At 43.5% G+C, this 17845-nt stretch overlaps 1 protein-coding gene and 1 long non-coding RNA gene across 4 annotated transcripts in view; one reads left to right on the top strand and one right to left on the bottom strand.

Annotated features, from left to right (window-relative positions):
• LOC122557313 (E3 ubiquitin-protein ligase MSL2-like) overlaps positions 1–6710 on the bottom strand; it is a 21983-nt gene extending 15273 nt beyond the window's left edge. Inside the window, exon 1 of one of the 3 annotated variants that reach the window (XR_006313795.1) lies at positions 6373–6461. Coding sequence is in view for 2 of the 3 variants with exons in the window: in XM_043704891.1 (XP_043560826.1) it covers positions 6373–6529 (157 nt within the window). In the remaining variant the exon portion in view is untranslated. The other 2 variants (XM_043704892.1, XM_043704891.1) reach the window with 2 other exon arrangements.
• Positions 6711–6744: 34 nt separating this feature from the next.
• The window catches only part of LOC122557315, a 37687-nt gene continuing 26586 nt past the window's right edge, over positions 6745–17845 (top strand). Inside the window, exons 1-2 of the long non-coding RNA XR_006313796.1 lie at positions 6745–6827; positions 13696–13747. This is a non-coding gene — a long non-coding RNA (uncharacterized LOC122557315). The remainder of the gene's footprint in view (positions 6828–13695; positions 13748–17845) is intronic.

Here is a 17845-nt window from a genome sequence, read left to right as displayed (position 1 = left end):
ACTGACTGAACTGGTCCTCACTCTTAACTTCTCCTTCCAATCCTCCCACTTCCTCCAAACCAAAGGAGTAGCCATGGGCACCCGCATGGGCCCCAGCTATGCCTGCCTCTTCATCGGATATGTGGAACAGTCCATCTTCCGCAGCTACACTGGCACCACCCCCCACCTTTTCCTCCGCTATATCGATGATTGTATTGGCACTACCTCGTGCTCCCACGAGGAGGTTGAACAGTTCATCCACTTTACTAATACTTTCCACCCCGACCTCAAATTTACCTGGACCGTCTCAGACTTCTCCCTGCCCTTCCTAGACCTCTCCATTTCTACCTCGGGCGACCGACTCAACACATTTACTACAAACCGATTGACTCCCACAGCTACCTAGATTACACCTCCTCCCACTCTGCCCCCTGTAAAAACGCCATCCCATATTCCCAATTCCTTCGCCTCCGCCGCATCTGCTCCCAGGAGGACCAATTCCATTACCGAACAGCCCAAATGGCCTCCTTCAAAGACTGCAATACTCTCCACCGCATCTCCTCCACTTCCCGCACCTCCGCCCCTCCAATCACCACCAGGACAGAACCCCACTGGTCCTCACTTTCCATCCCACCAAGCTCCGGATACCTCATATCATCCTTCGTCATTTCCGTCACCTCCAAACAGACCCCACCACCAGGGATATACTTCCCTCCCCACCACGATCAGCGTTCCGGAGAAACCACTCCCTCCACAACTCCCTCGTCAGGTCCACACCCCCCACCAACCCAAACTCCACTCCCAGCACCTTCCCCTGCAACCGCAAGAAATGAAAAATTTGCGCCCACACCTCTCCCCTCACCTCCCTCCAAGGCCCCAATGGATCCTTCGATATCCGTCGCAAATTCGTTTACTCTTCCACACACATCATTTACTGTATCTGCTGCGGTCTCCTCTACACTGGGAAGACAGGCCACCTACTTGCGGAACGTTTCAGGGAACACCTCTGGGACACCTGCACCAACCAACCCAACCGCCCCGTGGCTGATCACTTTAACTCGAACAACCACCACCGACCATGCAGCCTCCGCGATCGCCGCCCAGATAACTGCCTCCACAATCGCCAGCACCAGCCTCATTCCTGAAGAAGGGCTTATGCCCGAAATGTCGATTCTCCTGCTCATCGGATGCTGCCTGGCCTGCTGCGCTTTTCCAGCACCACACTTTTCAACTAGGTTCACTCACAGCATTGAGTTCAAGTATTTTGACCCACTGACAGTGAAGATATGGTACAGGTGGTGTTCCTGTACATTTTTTTAAATTTTGATTTTGTCACTTGCATTTTATATTAAGAATATCATAAAATACAGTGAAAAGCTTAGAGAGTGCATCAGTCTTGAACCAACTCATCACTGTCAACGATGCTTTCACTGCCAACCCTCCACCACCGCTTCGCTGCCATCAGTGCTGGACCCAACCAACATTGAAGTCAACGATCCTCAGGTGCCATCTTTGCCATTGCCCCGATATGCCTTCACCATAGTCTCATCAGACCAACATCAGACTCGCTTCTCTTGCCACTGGTCCTACCTCATCGAAGTTGCAGTGATGCTCTTCCGCCACTGCTTCAATGCCATCAGTGCTGGACCCAACCAACAATGAAGTTGCTGATCCTCAGGTGCCATTTTCTGCCACTGGACCTACCTCGTCAATGTTACCTCTGCCGATGTAGTAGCCCCCAATTCCAGGTCCCGTGCTCGCTTAGGAAAAATATTTAGGGGCTCACTATCCTCCACACTGGGCCAGTTACAGTCTGCTCCCTGAGGCTGCTCAAAGTCTGCCTTGGCCTGGCTCAAGATCACTTGAGAACTGCAGACTCGGTTCACTCTCACTGCTGCTATTTAAGCTCAGGACAAGGTAAGCAAGTTAAAAAAAAAAGGAGAAAAAAGAAACTGAACTGGACAAACCGTATAAATAGTGACTAGTGGCTATAAGAACAGGTCAGAGTCTAGGAATTCTGCAGCAACTAACTCCCACAAATGCTGATTCCTCAAAGCCTGTCCACCATGGACAAGGCACAGATCTTCTGAGGCTCCTTGGACAGCACTTCCAAACCAATGACCACTTCCATCTCAGAGGGCAAAGGCAACTGATACATGGGAACACCACTGTCTGCATGTTCCCCTTCAAGCCACTTACTATCATAACTTGAAAATATACTAGTGTTCCTTCAGTGCAGCTGGATCAAAATCCTGGAATTAAGGGTCTACCTACAGGACATGTACTGCAGTGCTTCAAGATGACAGCTCACTACCATATTTGAAAGGCCACGAGGGACAGATAACAAATGCTGGTCCAGTCAGCAACACCTATATTCCATGAGTGAAATTTAAAATTTTTTTTCTGAATTTTCAACCACCGATATAGGAGTTTTCTATGTGTGTGAAGTGTTTGATGATTAAGTTGCAGATGCACTGTAGCAATAGTCATTTATTTTTTAGAAACAGTCTCAGAGATAGTTCAGGGAGGCCAGTGAGAAATCGTTTATGTTGGGAGGTTTTTTAAACCAGCAAGCAAACAGTCATTCATTTGGTATGCAGTTTAGGGTGTGGAGTTTTTTTTTTCTTTTGACTATGGGAAAACTATAGGTTGAAACAAAAGCTTTTTAGTTTCAGTTTGGGCAGCTTGCAGAAGTCTTGGCTGAAGCTGGATGTGTAAAATACTTGCAGTGAAGAAAGTTTAGGACTGTGATGAAATAGGTTATTCAGTGTAACAAGTTCCATAACAAAGTTTTTGGTTACAAACCTTAAGGAGTTATTTAAAACTGAGAAAGTCAAAGTTCAGTTGTATGAAAGTTCAAAGAATTGGTTATAAGATTCTCAAAGCAGCAAACTGAAGCCACAGTTAAACTAAACCTGATAAATGTGAAAGAGAAGGGAATTCTCTCTAGGCTGAACACTGTAGAGTGTTTTGGGATTATTAGGACTGTATTTTACTCCGTTTTGAAATATTTAAATGAGTTATATGTAAATAATTAGGTTTAGTCTATTTTGCATTTGTTGCTTTTGCATAATAAACTTGTTTTATTTTAAAGTCAGATTATTTGAAATCACAAGATTTTAGAGCGTAGTCCCTTCATCACTTCACCTGACGAAGGGACTACACTCCAAAAGCTTGTGGTTTCAAGTAAATCTGTGGGACTATAACCTGGTATCGTGTGATTTCTGACTTCGTCCACCAGGTCCAACACCAGCACCTCCACATCATGTTTTATTGTTAAACCTGAATCTGCAATATTGCATATTTGTGTTTCAGTGAAAGACAAACTTATTAAAAACCAAACAAAAACTATCAAGCCAGATTTTAGTCTGGGATCTGACTTGACTAGTAATAACATCAGCTAGAATCATAACACATTGTTCTTGCAAAATGCCTTAGAAAATTCAAATTTTGTTAGAGATGCAATTCAAATATTTTTTCTTTTATGGCAATTTCAAGACAGACAAAGGTATTGATTCTTTTTCATTAAAAAAATACGCATTACAAGGTCTGCACTTTTATCTTGGATCCTGTGGGCACTGACATTTGCAATAATTTCCGAAGTCACCAAACTAATTCTGCTTAGGACAAGAATTTAACAGTATCAGAAAATGTTACAAAAACTCAGTAAGCCTGGCAGAATCCATTGAGAGACAGAGTTAACATTGAGTCCAAAATGACTCTTCTTCAGAACCTGAAGTGGTTCGAAAATGTTGGTCTTTATATTTTTGACAGATACACAGGAACAAAGGAAACAAATGGTACAGAGGCTCAGTGCAAAAGACAAAGGGACTGCCAACAGAAGAATCATGAACACAAGTCGTGACAGAATGAACAAGGGGAGAATAAATTGAGTCAAGATAGAAAAAGATAACTTTAGGCTAACTGATGGGTTAGGGTCAGGTCTATCAGGCAGTACTGTTTGTGGATTTTAGGAAGGAGGTGGAAGTAGCTGTGCATGGTTATGGGTCAATGAGTGGGAAACTGAGGAGCATGGTAGATGAAATCTGTGTCAGTCCTGGAAATAACAACTTGATGTTCAGTTGCAGAGTCAGGATCCAGCATATTCAAAAGGATGTGTCTGAGAGTCGGCATTCAGTCTCTGCAAGATAGAAGTCACTTGACAATGGCACCACCCTCATTGGCAAGTTTGATAATAAAGTCAGCTTTACAGAATGGAGTATAGCAAATTGAGAGAGAGAAAAACAGGTTAGCGTGGGTGAGGGGAGCAGAAAAATCAAGATGGCCAATTTCACGTCGGCAGGACTTGATAAAAAGATCAAGTGTAGGTAAGAGGCCAGAGTGAAGGATTCAAGTGGAGGTCAGCTTTGGAGATGGATGGAAGGGTCTGTTTGTCAGGGAGAGATCTCCTGCTCAAAGGATGGTACGTGTATGGAATGAGATGCCAGAGGAAATGGTGGAGGCTGGTACAATTGCAACATTTAAAGGACATTTGGATGGGTATATGAATAGGAAGGGTTTGGAGGGATATGGGCCGGTTGCTGGCAGGTGGGACTAGATTAGGTTGGGATATCTGGTCGGCATGGGCGGCTTGGACCGAAGGGTCTGTTTCCATGCTGTACATCTCTGACTCCATAAGCAGGTACGGAGGCAAAAGCAACAGCAGAATGCATACCCGAAATTCACTGAGGTGTGGATGTGAAGCAAATCCTTTGCTGAGCCCAGATTTATTCAACAGCAGAGACAGAAGGTCAGAGGATAAAGTGAATGCATGGCAAGACATTGGATAGAAGGATGGAGTCGGAAGGAAGGGGAGGTCAAGAAGGGCCTAGAGGGGCATCGGTACACTTGAACTGTCAGAGCTTGCATTCCTTAACACCTGAAAATAAGAGAAACTTTCTTGTTAAAGCATCATCTGATACAAAGATTGAAATGGAACGGTGGACTAAGACTACTTTATCATAGTCTGAGCTGATGCTGATCGATGTCAAATTCTATTAAGTTGGTAAGACATGACCTTCCCTGCACAAAACCATGTTGCTTACGATTGATAAGCCCTTTTTCTTTCAAATGTAAATAGATCCTATCCCTCAGTATCTTCTCTACCAGCTTCCCCACCACTGACATCAGGTCAATGGTCTAATTACCTGGATTATCCCTGCTATCCTGTTTAAACACGGGGACAACATTAGCAATTCCCCAGTTCCCTGAGACCTCACCAGTGTTCAAGGATGCTGCAAATATATCTGTTAAGGCCTCAGCTACTTCCTCTCTCCTCTCAGTAGCCTGGGATAGATCACATCTGGACTTGGGGAGATGTGACTATAAAATCAAGCTTTGACAAACACTAAGAGAGGATAGAATAAATGAAAGTGAACAAACCAAAGAATTAAAATGGAAATTCCCAAAAGGGGGCAGAACTTCTTCAAAGTAAGCATACCTGGAAGAGAAGTGGTAATAAATGAAATTGGACTATAGCTAAGTACTGCGATGCTGGAAATTTGCCAGACCTACTGTTTCTCCTGCATTTTCTGTGCTTGTTTCAGATTTCAAGTAGCTGCAGTATTTTGTTTTCATTTGAATAGCCAATATTTGCATGAGCTCAGAAGAACCCTTCAATGATATATTCATGCTCCTTTCCAAATCAGTCAGCACAGGAAACTGGCATTGTTCAAAATGAATTAGCTTGCTAGTTGTGAAATCTAACTTTTTCTATGCTCACAAAAGTAATTGTTAAAAAATTGTCAGTCTTACCATTCAACAAGGGCAAAATGCTTCAGCTGTTCATAGTCACAACTCTGAAGCAGATCGCAAGCAGTACAGTTTTGGAATGGATTAGCTTACTGATCCCAGAACAGATTAAAAGAAGTATTGATTTTTTTCTTAAATTGTATTGTGTGTGAGATGATTAAGCCATTCTATTCAGGCCGGTGTAAGAAAACATGTACAAAACAAAAGGGATTGCACATTAACATCCCAACAATAAAGGAGCTGGTTAGCTACTTTGTTCGTGTTTTCTTTGTAGTTTTAATATTTTATCTTGAATACTATTTTATCTTTCATCCAATGTTTTGTTTTTGGGGGGAGGGGGGCAATGAATGATGTTCTTTCCTTACCTCCACAGATTCTCCTTCATGCACCACTGAGCAAAATATTTTAAATGGGTTGGATGGAGAGGCATGTGGTATGTGAACTTATTATTGTGGAAGAGCGGTGCTGACGGTTCATGCATTATAAATACTTAGAACCTCCCAACTGAGAAGCACCAGGCCATCCTCCCTGGCTTATTTACTACCAGGTAGTTTTGCTGGTTATCTGTCACTGGGCTAAGCCGTCGAACTGAGAAGTTCGCACCGCGGTGTGACTGGGCATCCCCGCGGCCTCTCCGCTTACCACACACGGCGCAGGAAAGCGACTGGCGTAGGTAGGGAAGCAGCCGACACAGGTCCGCCCGCACCCGCTCCACCTCGAAACCGCTGCTCGCCGACAGCAGCATCGCACATCGGCAGGCGGCGACGTAAATCTCAGTAGCGAACACCGGATTCATCATTCCCCACGCTGAGCGTGAGGACAAAATGGACGACAATCCAGAGGCGGAACGAACGGCGAGCGAGAAACGAGACCTCCCGCCCACAAATTCCCGCGCCCGAACAGCTCCTCTTATTGGATCACCTTGGGACATCGCTAACCAATGAAGATGGACACCGCGTGGGAGTCGTGGGACGATTGGTCCGTTACGATGTCAGTCTGGTTGTGGGCGGGCGCGGCTCAGTTCAAAGTGCCCGTGGTCTGTTGGTGATCGGGCGGCCATTTTAGTCACTTCGCGGGAACTCAGGAAACAGTAGCAGGTAACTGAGGAAATGACGTCGTCTTTTTGACCTAAACAAACGAGGGCATTTTTAAAGGTTTCGAAATACCATCGAAGTCTTAATTGGAATAATTTGGAGATGCCGGTGTTGGACTGGGGTGTACAAAGTTAAAAATCACACAACACCAGGTTAAAGTCCAACAGGTTTAATTGGAAGCACACTAGCTTTCGGAGCAACACTCCTTCATCAGGTGGTAGTGGAGGGCTCAATCCTAACATAGAATTTATAGCAAAAATTTAGTGTAAATTTTCCTGCTCCTCCAATGCTGCCTGACCAGCTGTGCTTTTCTTAACTCTGATCTCCAGCCCTGTTTCCTTTGCTCTCATCCTACCCGCCTATTGCACAAAACCCTATCACCATTACTAACTTTACGATGAAAAGTGGCATTGAAGTGACAGCAGTTTCTTCTTTACCTGAAATTTGTTTAATTTTTGCTGTAAATTCTGTGTTAGGATTGAGCCCTCCACTACCACCTGATGAAGGAGTGACACTCCGAAAGCTAGTGTGCTTCCAGTTAAACCTGTTGGACTTTAACCTGGTGTTGTGTGATTTTTAACTTAATTGGAATATAAATAGTTCCCTTTCATCATTAGGAAATGTCAGAAGTCACATACAACACCAAGTTATATGTCCCAGTGGTGCCCTCCACAATCACCTGATGAAGGAGCGGCGCTCTGAAAACTAGTGTGCTTCCAATTAAACCTGTTGGACTATAACCTGTTGTGTGATTTTTAACTTTGTACACCCCAGTCCATTACCAGCATCTCCAAATCAAGGTTATAGTCCAACAGACTTAACTGACGAAGGAGCAGCACTCCAAAAGCTTGTGATTTCAAATAAACTTGTTGGACTATAACTTGGTGTCGTGTGACTTTTGACTGTTCACCCCAGTCCAACATTAACACCATATTTAGAAAATTGCCCTTTGTTGAAACGGATTGAAGCTGTAACGAGGAATGTTAGTAACTCCACTTTATCTTCAAAATCTGATAAGTTTGATTCCAAAGACTGATGTAGCCAAGCTATCACCTGTTCCTATAAACAAAAATGCTGGAAATACTCAGTTCTACCATGAAATACTGAAATGATTCCGGTCAGAGATAGTTTTATTTCAGAACAGTGGTTGACACACAGCATAAATTCAACCAGATTAATATTTGAAATAAACTACACGTGTGCTAGAAATATTCAGCATTCTTGTAAAGGGACTCAAATAAAAAGCAAAATGTTGCACTTTAAACAAAGATTGTTGGAGAAACTCAACAGTTATGGCAACATTTGTGGTGGGAGAGAAAGATCCTAGAGTCCAAGTGGACTCAAAATCTTAACTCTTGCTTCTTTCCACAGATGCTGCCATACCTAATGTGATAGGGTTTTGTGCAATAGGTGGATAGAATGAGAGCAGATGCTGGAGATCAGAGTTAAGCGTGTGTTGCTGGAAAAGCACAGCAGGTCAGGCAGCATTTGAGGAGTAGGAAAATCGAAGTCCATCCAAAGTGAAAGGGAGTGGAGACTGAAATGACCAAAGGTTTGGTCTTCTAAGACAAAAAGGACCAAGAAAAAAAATGAAGCATAAGATGTGCTCCTGGTTGACTACCAAAAACAAAACCAAAGTAAATTGAGGTTAATATATCTGAAAGAAGATTTTTTTTCTGTTAAAGCAGTTTCTTCTATTTGTACATTAAGAGTTTATATATATATATATATATATATATATATACACATTGTGCTGAGTGATTTTTGAGAATATATACATTATGTTTTTAAGGATTTCCAAGGTACCCAAGCCTATCATAATCATTAAAATACTTTTTAAGATGTAGTCATTGCAGCAATGTAGGCAAAAAAAAATCCAGATTTCAAACAATGAGGTCTCAAGCAGTAATAAGTTTGAGGACCAGATTTTTTTTTAACCTCGATTGGTGCATGAATATTAGAAGATGGTAGGAACTCACATTCTTTGAAATAGTGTTACAGGATGATAGCAACAAGAGCCCTTGCTTAAAATTGTGATTGTCTTCCTGAAAATAATTGAATCACAAGTTCCAATAGGAATCAATGTAAAGTCAGAGCTAGGTTCCAACCAATGTACCCTTTCAGCTACATTGCCACTGCTCAGAAACTCCACACGCATCAATCAGCGAGCCGCTCAATTACTTCTGCTTCTGGAAGCCACTGCCAGGCATGAGCTTCAGAGGTCTACACAGTGACAAAGTAATTTGAGGGAACATTGGTTTCAATGAACATTCAGATCATAAGATGGTGGAGCGGAAGTAGGCCATTTAACCCTCTTAACTAAACTTAAGAGGGAAATCAGACAGGCAAAAAGGGGACATGAGATAGCTTTGGCAAGTAGAGTTAATGAGAATCCAAAATGATTTTATGAATATATTAATGACAAAAGGATAACTAGGTAGAGAATAGGGCCCCTCAAAGATCAGCTAGGCAGCCTGTGTGTGGAACCGTAGGAGATGGGGGAGATACTAAATGAGTATTCTGCATGTAGAGAAGAGTATGGAAGATACAGAATGTGGGGATATAGATGGTGACATATTGAAAAATGTTCATATTAAGAGGAGGTGCTGCTGTTTGTTTAAAATGCATAAAAGTGGATAAATCCCCAGGACCTGACCAGGTGGACCCTAGAACACTGTGGGAAGCTAGGGAAGTGATTGCTGGGCCCCTTGCTGAGATACTTGTATCATGGATAGTCACAGGTGAAGTGCTGGAAAACTGGAGGTTGACTAACGTGGTGCCACTATTTAAGAAAGGTGGTAAGGAAAAGCCAGGGAACTATAGATTGATAAGCCTGACATCGGTGGTGGGCAAGTTGTTGGAAGGAATCCTGAGGAACAGGGTTTACATGCATTTGAAAAGGCAAGGTCTGATTAGGAATAGTCAACATGGCTTTGCAGATGGGAAATAATGTCTCACAAACTTGATTGCGTCAGGCATCATCCGAGGTACAGGAGACTTGACATATCAGGCATAAGCCCTTCACAGGAATGGGTAGTGAACTTAAATGATCAGTCCAGTTCTGGTTAATGGCAATCCCCCAGGGTATTGGTAGTTGGAAATTCAGTGATGGTGATGGCATTGAATGTTAGAAGATGATGGTCCAATTCTGTATTGTTAGAGGTGATCGTTGTCTGGTATGTGGATAATGCAAACGTTACTTGTCACTTCTAAGCACATGCCTGCATATTTTTAATATATGAGTAATCACGAATGGTGTTGAACATTTCTAATCATTGGCAAATACCCCCACTTGTGACTTCATGATGGAGAGTTAGTCATTTATGAAGCAATTACAACTGCAACATTGAAAAGGCATCTGGCTGGGTTTATGAATAGGAAGGATTTGGAGGGATATGGGCTGGGTGCTGGCAGGTGGGACTAGATTGGGTTGGGATATCTGGTCGGCATGGACAAGTTGGAGCAAAGGGTCTGTTTCCCTGCTGTACATCTCTATGACTCTAACAAAGAGGATTGATGAGGGCAGACTGGTGGATGTGATCTACGTGGACATCAGTAAGGCATTCAACAAGGTTCTTCATGGTAGATTGGTTAGCACAGTTAGATCTAATGGAATACAGGGAGAACTAGCTACTTGGATACAGAACTGGCTCGAAGGTAGAAGACAGAGGGTTGCTTTTCACACTGGAGGCCTGTGATCGGTGCTGGGTCCACTGCTTTTTGTCATTGATATAAATGATATGGACATGAACCTAGGAGGTTTTGTTCGTAAGTTTGCAAAATTGGAGGTGTAGTAGACAGTGACGAAGGTTACCTCAGACTACAACGGGATCTTGATCAGTGGGCCAATTGAGCTGAGGAGTGGCAGATGGAGTTTAATTTTGATAAATGTGAGGTGTTGCATTTTGGAAAGGCAAATCAGAGCAGGACTCATACACTTAATGGTAAGGTTCTGGTGAGTGTTGCTGAACAAAGAGACCTTGGAGTGCAGGTTCATAGTTCCTTGAAAGTGGATAGGATAGTGAAGAAGGAATTTGGTATGCTTTCCTTTATTGAGCAGAGCATAGAGTTTGGAGTTGGGAGGTCATGTTGCAGCTGTACAGGACATTGTTTAGGCCACTTGTGGAATATTGTGTGCAATTCTGGTCTCCCTCCTATTGGAAGGATGTTGTGAAACTTGGAAAGGTTCAAAAAAGATTTACAAGGATGTTGCCAGGGTTGGAGGATTTGGGCTGCAGGGAGAGGCTGAATAGGCTGGAGCTGTTTTCCCTAGAGCATCGGAGGCTGAGAGGTGACCTTATAGAGGTTTATAAAATCATGAGGGGGCATGGACAGGATAAATAGACAAGGTCTTTTCCCTGGGGTGAAGGAGATCTGAACTGGAGAGCATAGGTTTAGCGTGAGTGAGGAAAAATTTAAAAGGGACCCAGAAGCAACGTTTTCACATGTATGAAATGAGCTAACAGAGGAGGTGGTGGAGGCTCATACAATTACAACATTCAAAAGGCATCTGGATGGATATATAAATAGGAAAGGTTTAGAAGGATATGGTCCAAGTGCTGGCAAATAGGACTAAATTAAGCTAGAATATCTAGTTGGCATGGATGAGTTGGATTGAAGGGTCTGTTTCAGTGCTGTACATCTGTATGACTCTATGACTCTAAATCCACAATTCAATGAGATCATCCGTGGTTTGATAATCCTCAACTCCAGTTTCCTGCTTTTTGTACAAATAACCCTTGATTCTCTTATAGATTGAAAATCTGGCTATCTTGAATATACTTGACAACCTAGCCTCAATATCTCTCGGCAGTAAAGAATTCCACAGGTTCTCAATCCTTTGAGAGAAGGGATTCTGTCTTCCTTCTGTCTTAAATGGATGACCCCTGATTCTGATATTATGCCCTCTGATACTAGGATCCCACAAGGGTAGACAACGTAGCCGCATCTACCCAATAAATTATCCTCAGAATCTTGTATGTTTCAATTAGATAATCTCTCATTCTTCTAAACTCCACTGAGTACAGATCCAAGATTAGAGTGGTGCTGGAAAAGCATAGCAGATTAGGCAGCATCCAAGTACCAGGAAAAATCGACGTTTCGGGCAAAAGCCCCTGATGAAGGGCTTTTGCCCCAAAGGTCGATTTTTCCTGATTCTTGGATGCTGCCTGACTTGCTGTGCTTTTCCAGCACCACTCTAATCTTGTCTCTAATCTCCAGCATCTGCAATACCCACTCCTGCCTGAGTACAGATCCAACCTACTCAACCTCTCATAAGTCAATCCCTCCATACTGGGATCAGCCTAGTGAACCTACTCTGGATTGTCTTTGATGTCAATATATTGTTCATTGATAAGGGACCCAAATCTTCACAATATTTCAGCTGTGGTTTTGACTAGTGTCTTGTATAGTTTTTGAAAAATTCCCTAGTTTTGCTTTATTGCCTGAAGACAAAGTATGAATTGTGCATGTGCAGTACAGCATATTTGTAGATTAAATAAATTACAAAATAAAATGCATCACTAAATGTACAGTCGTCATAGTCCAACTCTCATTAGAAAGAGGTAACTGGTGGTGGTTTAACCTGAAGGTTATCATGCCTCAGACAAGGGGAGAGGTTGAGAAGAAATCCTTCATGGATGGTAACTTTAATTGAACCTAAGTTGTTCGTAACACTCAACATCTTAAACCAGCAAACTGAGCTAACTGACCCCCAATGCATCACAAACAATAAAAGAAATACAATAATTCTATATTAATTATTTTTAAAAGCCAGAGGAAAGCAAAGAACAGTGGGAGGTAACACCAGGAGATGTTAAGCTGAAAATGCCAATGCAATTCAAGGATTCAGGCCATTAAAAGAAATATTCGAATGAAATGATACTAAGTGGTGAAACGTAAAGCTGCATGGCACTGCAGCACTCACTACTGCATCGATGATATGTTAGCCTAGATTTTGTGCTCAGGTATTCAAAATGCAGTTTTAAGCCTTCTGACACAAGATAAGTGTGTGCAAGACAGATATCAAATCAAGACCTCTTGAATCAGCTAACTTATTTGCGATAGTAGACATAGAATACCACACACTCGAGAGATCTTCTCTAAAATATGAGAGGTTAATTTATATCAACAAAATTATTTAACGAGGGTAACCAAAATTGTCAAAAGTCAAAACACTGGACACATTGGAAAGTCTTTAGAAGGTGGATTTACACGTTATATGGAGTCAGGGTAGAGCAGCTGGAGGTAAGCCATGTGAAGACATCTCCAGGAATATGTCCAGTCACAGTTGAAAAAAAAGTTACAAGCCATAATCTTCCTCCACTACCAATTCCACTATTGCCAGCTGAGATTACATGGATGACTGAAGACTGGAAAATCAACTGCTATTAACCTCTACTGTAAGGGGAGAGAGTGTTCCAACAATTACTTGCAATCTACATACAAGCTATCACAGATTGAGATTTTCACAGTCAATTGACATTTTAATGGCTGGTGACAATTGACTGTGAAGGATTTATTCTTGAAGATATCCAGTAATTAGATTGTCAATAATTACTGGAACACTGGTGACAGTTGACATTTTTTCAATATAGCTCAGAGCTTTTTCAGGCTCCTTTCAAATTTCTTCTCTGGATAAATTGTATGGTAATCGTGTATGGATTTACAATTGCCATCTTTTATAATGAAGGAATTTTGCACTGAGATTTAGAATATTTTTAGCTTCCGTGTGATTCATTCACTTGGCTTTTCTGAAGCAAAGAGGTTCATATTCTGCCTATATATTCCTGAAAAATTGCATCCGCCACTTTCTGCTCTTTGCGATTGATGGAAAGTGTGGGATGATAGCTTGTTGCATTCATTTTTTCAGCTGCAGTTGGAGTGGGAGGAGCGGCAACAAGGACTGGAGGCCCAACGGGAAGGTAAATTTTAAAAGATATGAAAGCTTTCCTTGGGAGTTCAGCATTCTTCATTTTGTCGGCGGAAGTTGGAATGGGAGGAGTGACAGGGAGGACCAGAGGCCCGATAGGAAGGTAAATTTTAAAAGATATAAACACTTACCTCATGTACAGGCGGAGCACACACTGAGCAGGAACAGACGTGGAACTGCTCGATAAGTCAGGCTTTATATTTGGGTGTTGCTTTACTCAAAACACTACTTGGGTAGTGTCTCCCACTCGTCGTCCTCCCCTAATGGAAAAAAAGGTTCTGTGCACTGGACTGGTAAGGTGACTGGTTTCTTTATTCATTTAGTTTCTCAGTAGGCTCATTGGAAATTTAGAGTAGTGGGAATAGAGGTTAGGGCAGTCGAATGTTCCTCCTGCAGAATGTGGGAGGTAAGGGTCACCAGTAATGTCCCTGCTAACTGCATCTGTGGGAAGTGCACACAACTCCAGCTCCTCGAAAACTGCATTAGGGAGCTGGAGCTGGAGAACTTTGGAACATTTGGGAGGCGGAGGGGGTTATTGAAAGGGGTTACAGGAAGGTTATCACATCTCAGGTAAAAGAAGGTAGATGGGTTACCATCAGGGGACAGAAAGGGTACTGGCAGGCAGTGCAGGGATCCCCTGTGGCCATTCCCCTTAACAACAAGTATACTGTTTTGGATACTATTGGTGGGGGGAACTACTTACCAGGGGTATGCAATGGGGCACAGGTCACTGGCACAAAATCTGTACTTGTTGCTCAGAAGGGGAGAAGACAAGCAGAGCATTAGTCATTGGGGACTCCATAGTTAGGGGGACAGATAGGAGGTTCTGTGGAAACGAGAGATACTTACGGTTGGTGTGTTGCCTCCCAGGTGTCAGGATTCGTGATGTCTCTCATCGTGTTTTCAGAATCCTTGAGGGGAGGGGGAGCACCCTAAATCAGGGTGGAAGTTTAGAACAAACAGTTGTTGTCTCTGGTTTGTTGCCCGTATCACGTGCTAATGAGGCGAGGAATGGGGAGAGAGAGGAGTTGAACATGTGACTACAGGGATGGTGCAGGAGGGAGGGTTTTGGATTCCAAGATAATTGGGGCTTTTTCTGGGGTAGGTGGGACCTCTACAAATAGGATGGTCTTCACCTAAACCAAAGGAGTACACATTTCCTTGGCGGGGGTGGGGGGAAGAGAGAGGAGGAGAGGTGGCATTTGCTAATGTTCTTCAGGTGGGTTTAGATTTATTCAGCAGGGGGAATGGGAACCAAAATTGTAGTTCGAGTTCATGGGAGATTGAGAGTAGTGAAGTCAGAACTAAGATTTCAAGATCACAAAAAGATACTGGTAAGCAAGAAGTTGGTATGAAGTGTGTCTACTTCAGTGCCTGGAGCATCTGGAATAAGGTGGGTGAACTTGCAGAATGGGTTGGTACTTGGGATTTCAATGTTGTGGTCATTTCAGAGACATGGGCAGGGACTGGAATAGTTATTGCAAGTGTTTCAGTAAGAACAGAGAAAATGGTAAAAGAGGGGATGGTGTGGTACTGTTAGTCAAGGTCAGTATTATGGTTGCAGAAAGAATGTTTGAGGACTCTTATACGTAGGTATTATAGGCTGAGATTAGAAACAGGAAAGGAAATGTTACTCGGTTGGGAGTTTTCTACAGCCTCCAAATAGATCCAGATATGTAGAGAATGGGATAGCAAAGATGATCCTTGATAGGAGCTAGAATGACAGGGTAGCTGTTATGGGGGCCTTTAACTTTCCAAATATTGACTGGGAATACGATAGTTCAAGTACAGTTTTTGTCCAGTGTGTGCAGGAGGATTTCCTAACACGGTATGTAGACAAGCCAAGAAGGGACGTTGCCTCATTGGATTTGGTACTGGGTAACGAACCCGGCCAGGTGTCAGATTTGGAGGTAGGTGAGCACTTCGGTGAGTGACCACAATTCGGTTATGTTTACTTAAGTGATGACAAGGGATAGGTATATACCGCAGGGCAAGAGTTATAGCTGGGGGAAAGGCATTTACGATGCGGTTAGGCAAGATTTAGTATGCATAGGATGGGGAAGGAAATTGCAAGGGATGGGCACAGTTGAAATGTGGAGCTTATTCAAGGACCGACTACTGCGGGTCCCTTATAAGTATGTATACTTCCAAGCAGGAAGTTGTTGAGCGCAGAAGCTCAAGAAGATGGAGGCTTATGTTAGGATGAGATGTGATGGCTCAGTTAGGGTCCTTAAGAGTTACAAGTTAGCTAGGAAAGACCTAAAGAGAGAGCTAAGAAGAGTCAGGAGGGGACATGGGAAGTCATTGGTAGATAAAATCAAGGAAAACCCTAAGGCTTTCTATATGGATATCAGGGATAAAAGAATGATTAGATTAGGGCCAATCAAGCAAAGTAGTGGAAAGTTGTGCGTGGAGTCAGAGGAGATAGGGGAAGTGCTAAACGAATACTTTACATCAATATTCACAACAGAAAAAGACAATGTTGTCGAGGAGAATACTGAGATACAGGCTACTAGACTAAATGGGATTGAGGTGAATAAGGAGGAGGTGTTAGCAATTCTGGAAAGTGAAAAATGGATGTGTTCCCTCGGCTGGATGGGATTTATTTCAGGATTGTCTAGGAAGCCAGGGAGGAGATTGCTGAGCCTTTGGCATTGGTCTTTATGCCATCATTGTCTACAGGAATAGTGCCAGAAGACTGCAGGAAAGCAAATGTTGTTCCCTTGTTCAAGGAGGGGAGTAGAGACAACCTTGGAAATTGTAGCCTTACTTTGGTTGTGGGTAAAGTGTTGGAAAGGGTTTTAAGAGATAGGATTTATAATCATCGAAAAAGGAATAAGTTGATTAGGGATAGTCAACATAGTTTTGTGAAGGGTAGTTTGTGCCTCACAAACCATATTGAGTTCTTCGAGAAGGTGACCAAACAGATGGATGACAGTAAAGCAGTTGATGTGGTGTATATGGATTTCAATAAGGCGTCTAATGAGGTTCCCCACATTTGGCTATTGCACAAAATATGGAGGCATTGGATCGAAGGTGATTTAGCAGTTTGGATCAGAAATTGGCTAACTGAAAGAAGCTGATTTGGGCGGCACGGTGGCTCAGTGGTTAGCACTGCTGCCTCACAGTGCCAGGGACCTATGTTCGATTCCTGCCTCAGGCAACTGTTGTGTGGGGTTTGCATATTTTCCTTGTGTCTGCGGATTTCCTCCCACAACCCAAAGATGTGCAGGTCAGGTGAATTGGCCATGCTAAATTGCCCATAGTGTTGGGTGCATCCCATCCACCGCCTCCAACCTCATAGTCCCACAACCCCGCACCGCCCGTTTCTACCTCCTGCCCAAAATCCACAAACCTGACTGCCCCGGGCGACCCATTGTCTCAGCCTGCTCCTGCCCCACTGAACTAATCTCTGCATACCTCAACACGGTCCAGTCCCGCTTAGTCCAAGAACACCCCACCTACGTTCGGGACACCACCTACACCCTCCACCTCCTCCATGATTTTCGCTTCCCCGGTCCCCAACACCTTATCTTCACCATTGACATCCAGTCCCTGTACACCTCCATCCCCCATCACGAAGGACTTAAAGCCCTCCACTTCTTCCTTTCCCGCCGTACCAACCAGTACCCTTCTACTGACACCCTCCTTCGACTGACTGAACTGGTCCTCACCCTGAACAACTTCTCTTTCCAATCCTCCCACTTCCTCCAAACCAAAGGAGTAGCCATAGGCACCCGCATGGGCCCCAGCTATGCCTGCCTCTTAGTAGGATATGTGGAACAGTCCATCTTCCGCAGCTACAATGGCACCACCCCCCACCTTTTCCTCCACTACATCGATGACTGTATCGGCGCTGCCTCGTGCTCCCACAAGGAGGTTGAACAGTTCATCCACTTCACCAACACCTTCCACCCCGACCTCAAATTCACCTGGACAGTCCCAGATTCCTCCCTCCCCTTCCTCGACCTATCTATTTCTACCTCAGGCGACCGAATCAACACGGACATCTACTACAAACCAACCGACTCCCACAGCTACCTGGACTACACCTCCCCCCACCCTGCCCCCTGTCAAAACGCCATCCCAT

This window comes from Chiloscyllium plagiosum, chromosome 15 (genome assembly GCF_004010195.1).
Source record: "Chiloscyllium plagiosum isolate BGI_BamShark_2017 chromosome 15, ASM401019v2, whole genome shotgun sequence".
Classification (NCBI taxonomy): Eukaryota; Metazoa; Chordata; class Chondrichthyes; order Orectolobiformes; family Hemiscylliidae; genus Chiloscyllium; species Chiloscyllium plagiosum.
This window is presented reverse-complemented; position numbering and strand designations above follow the sequence as displayed.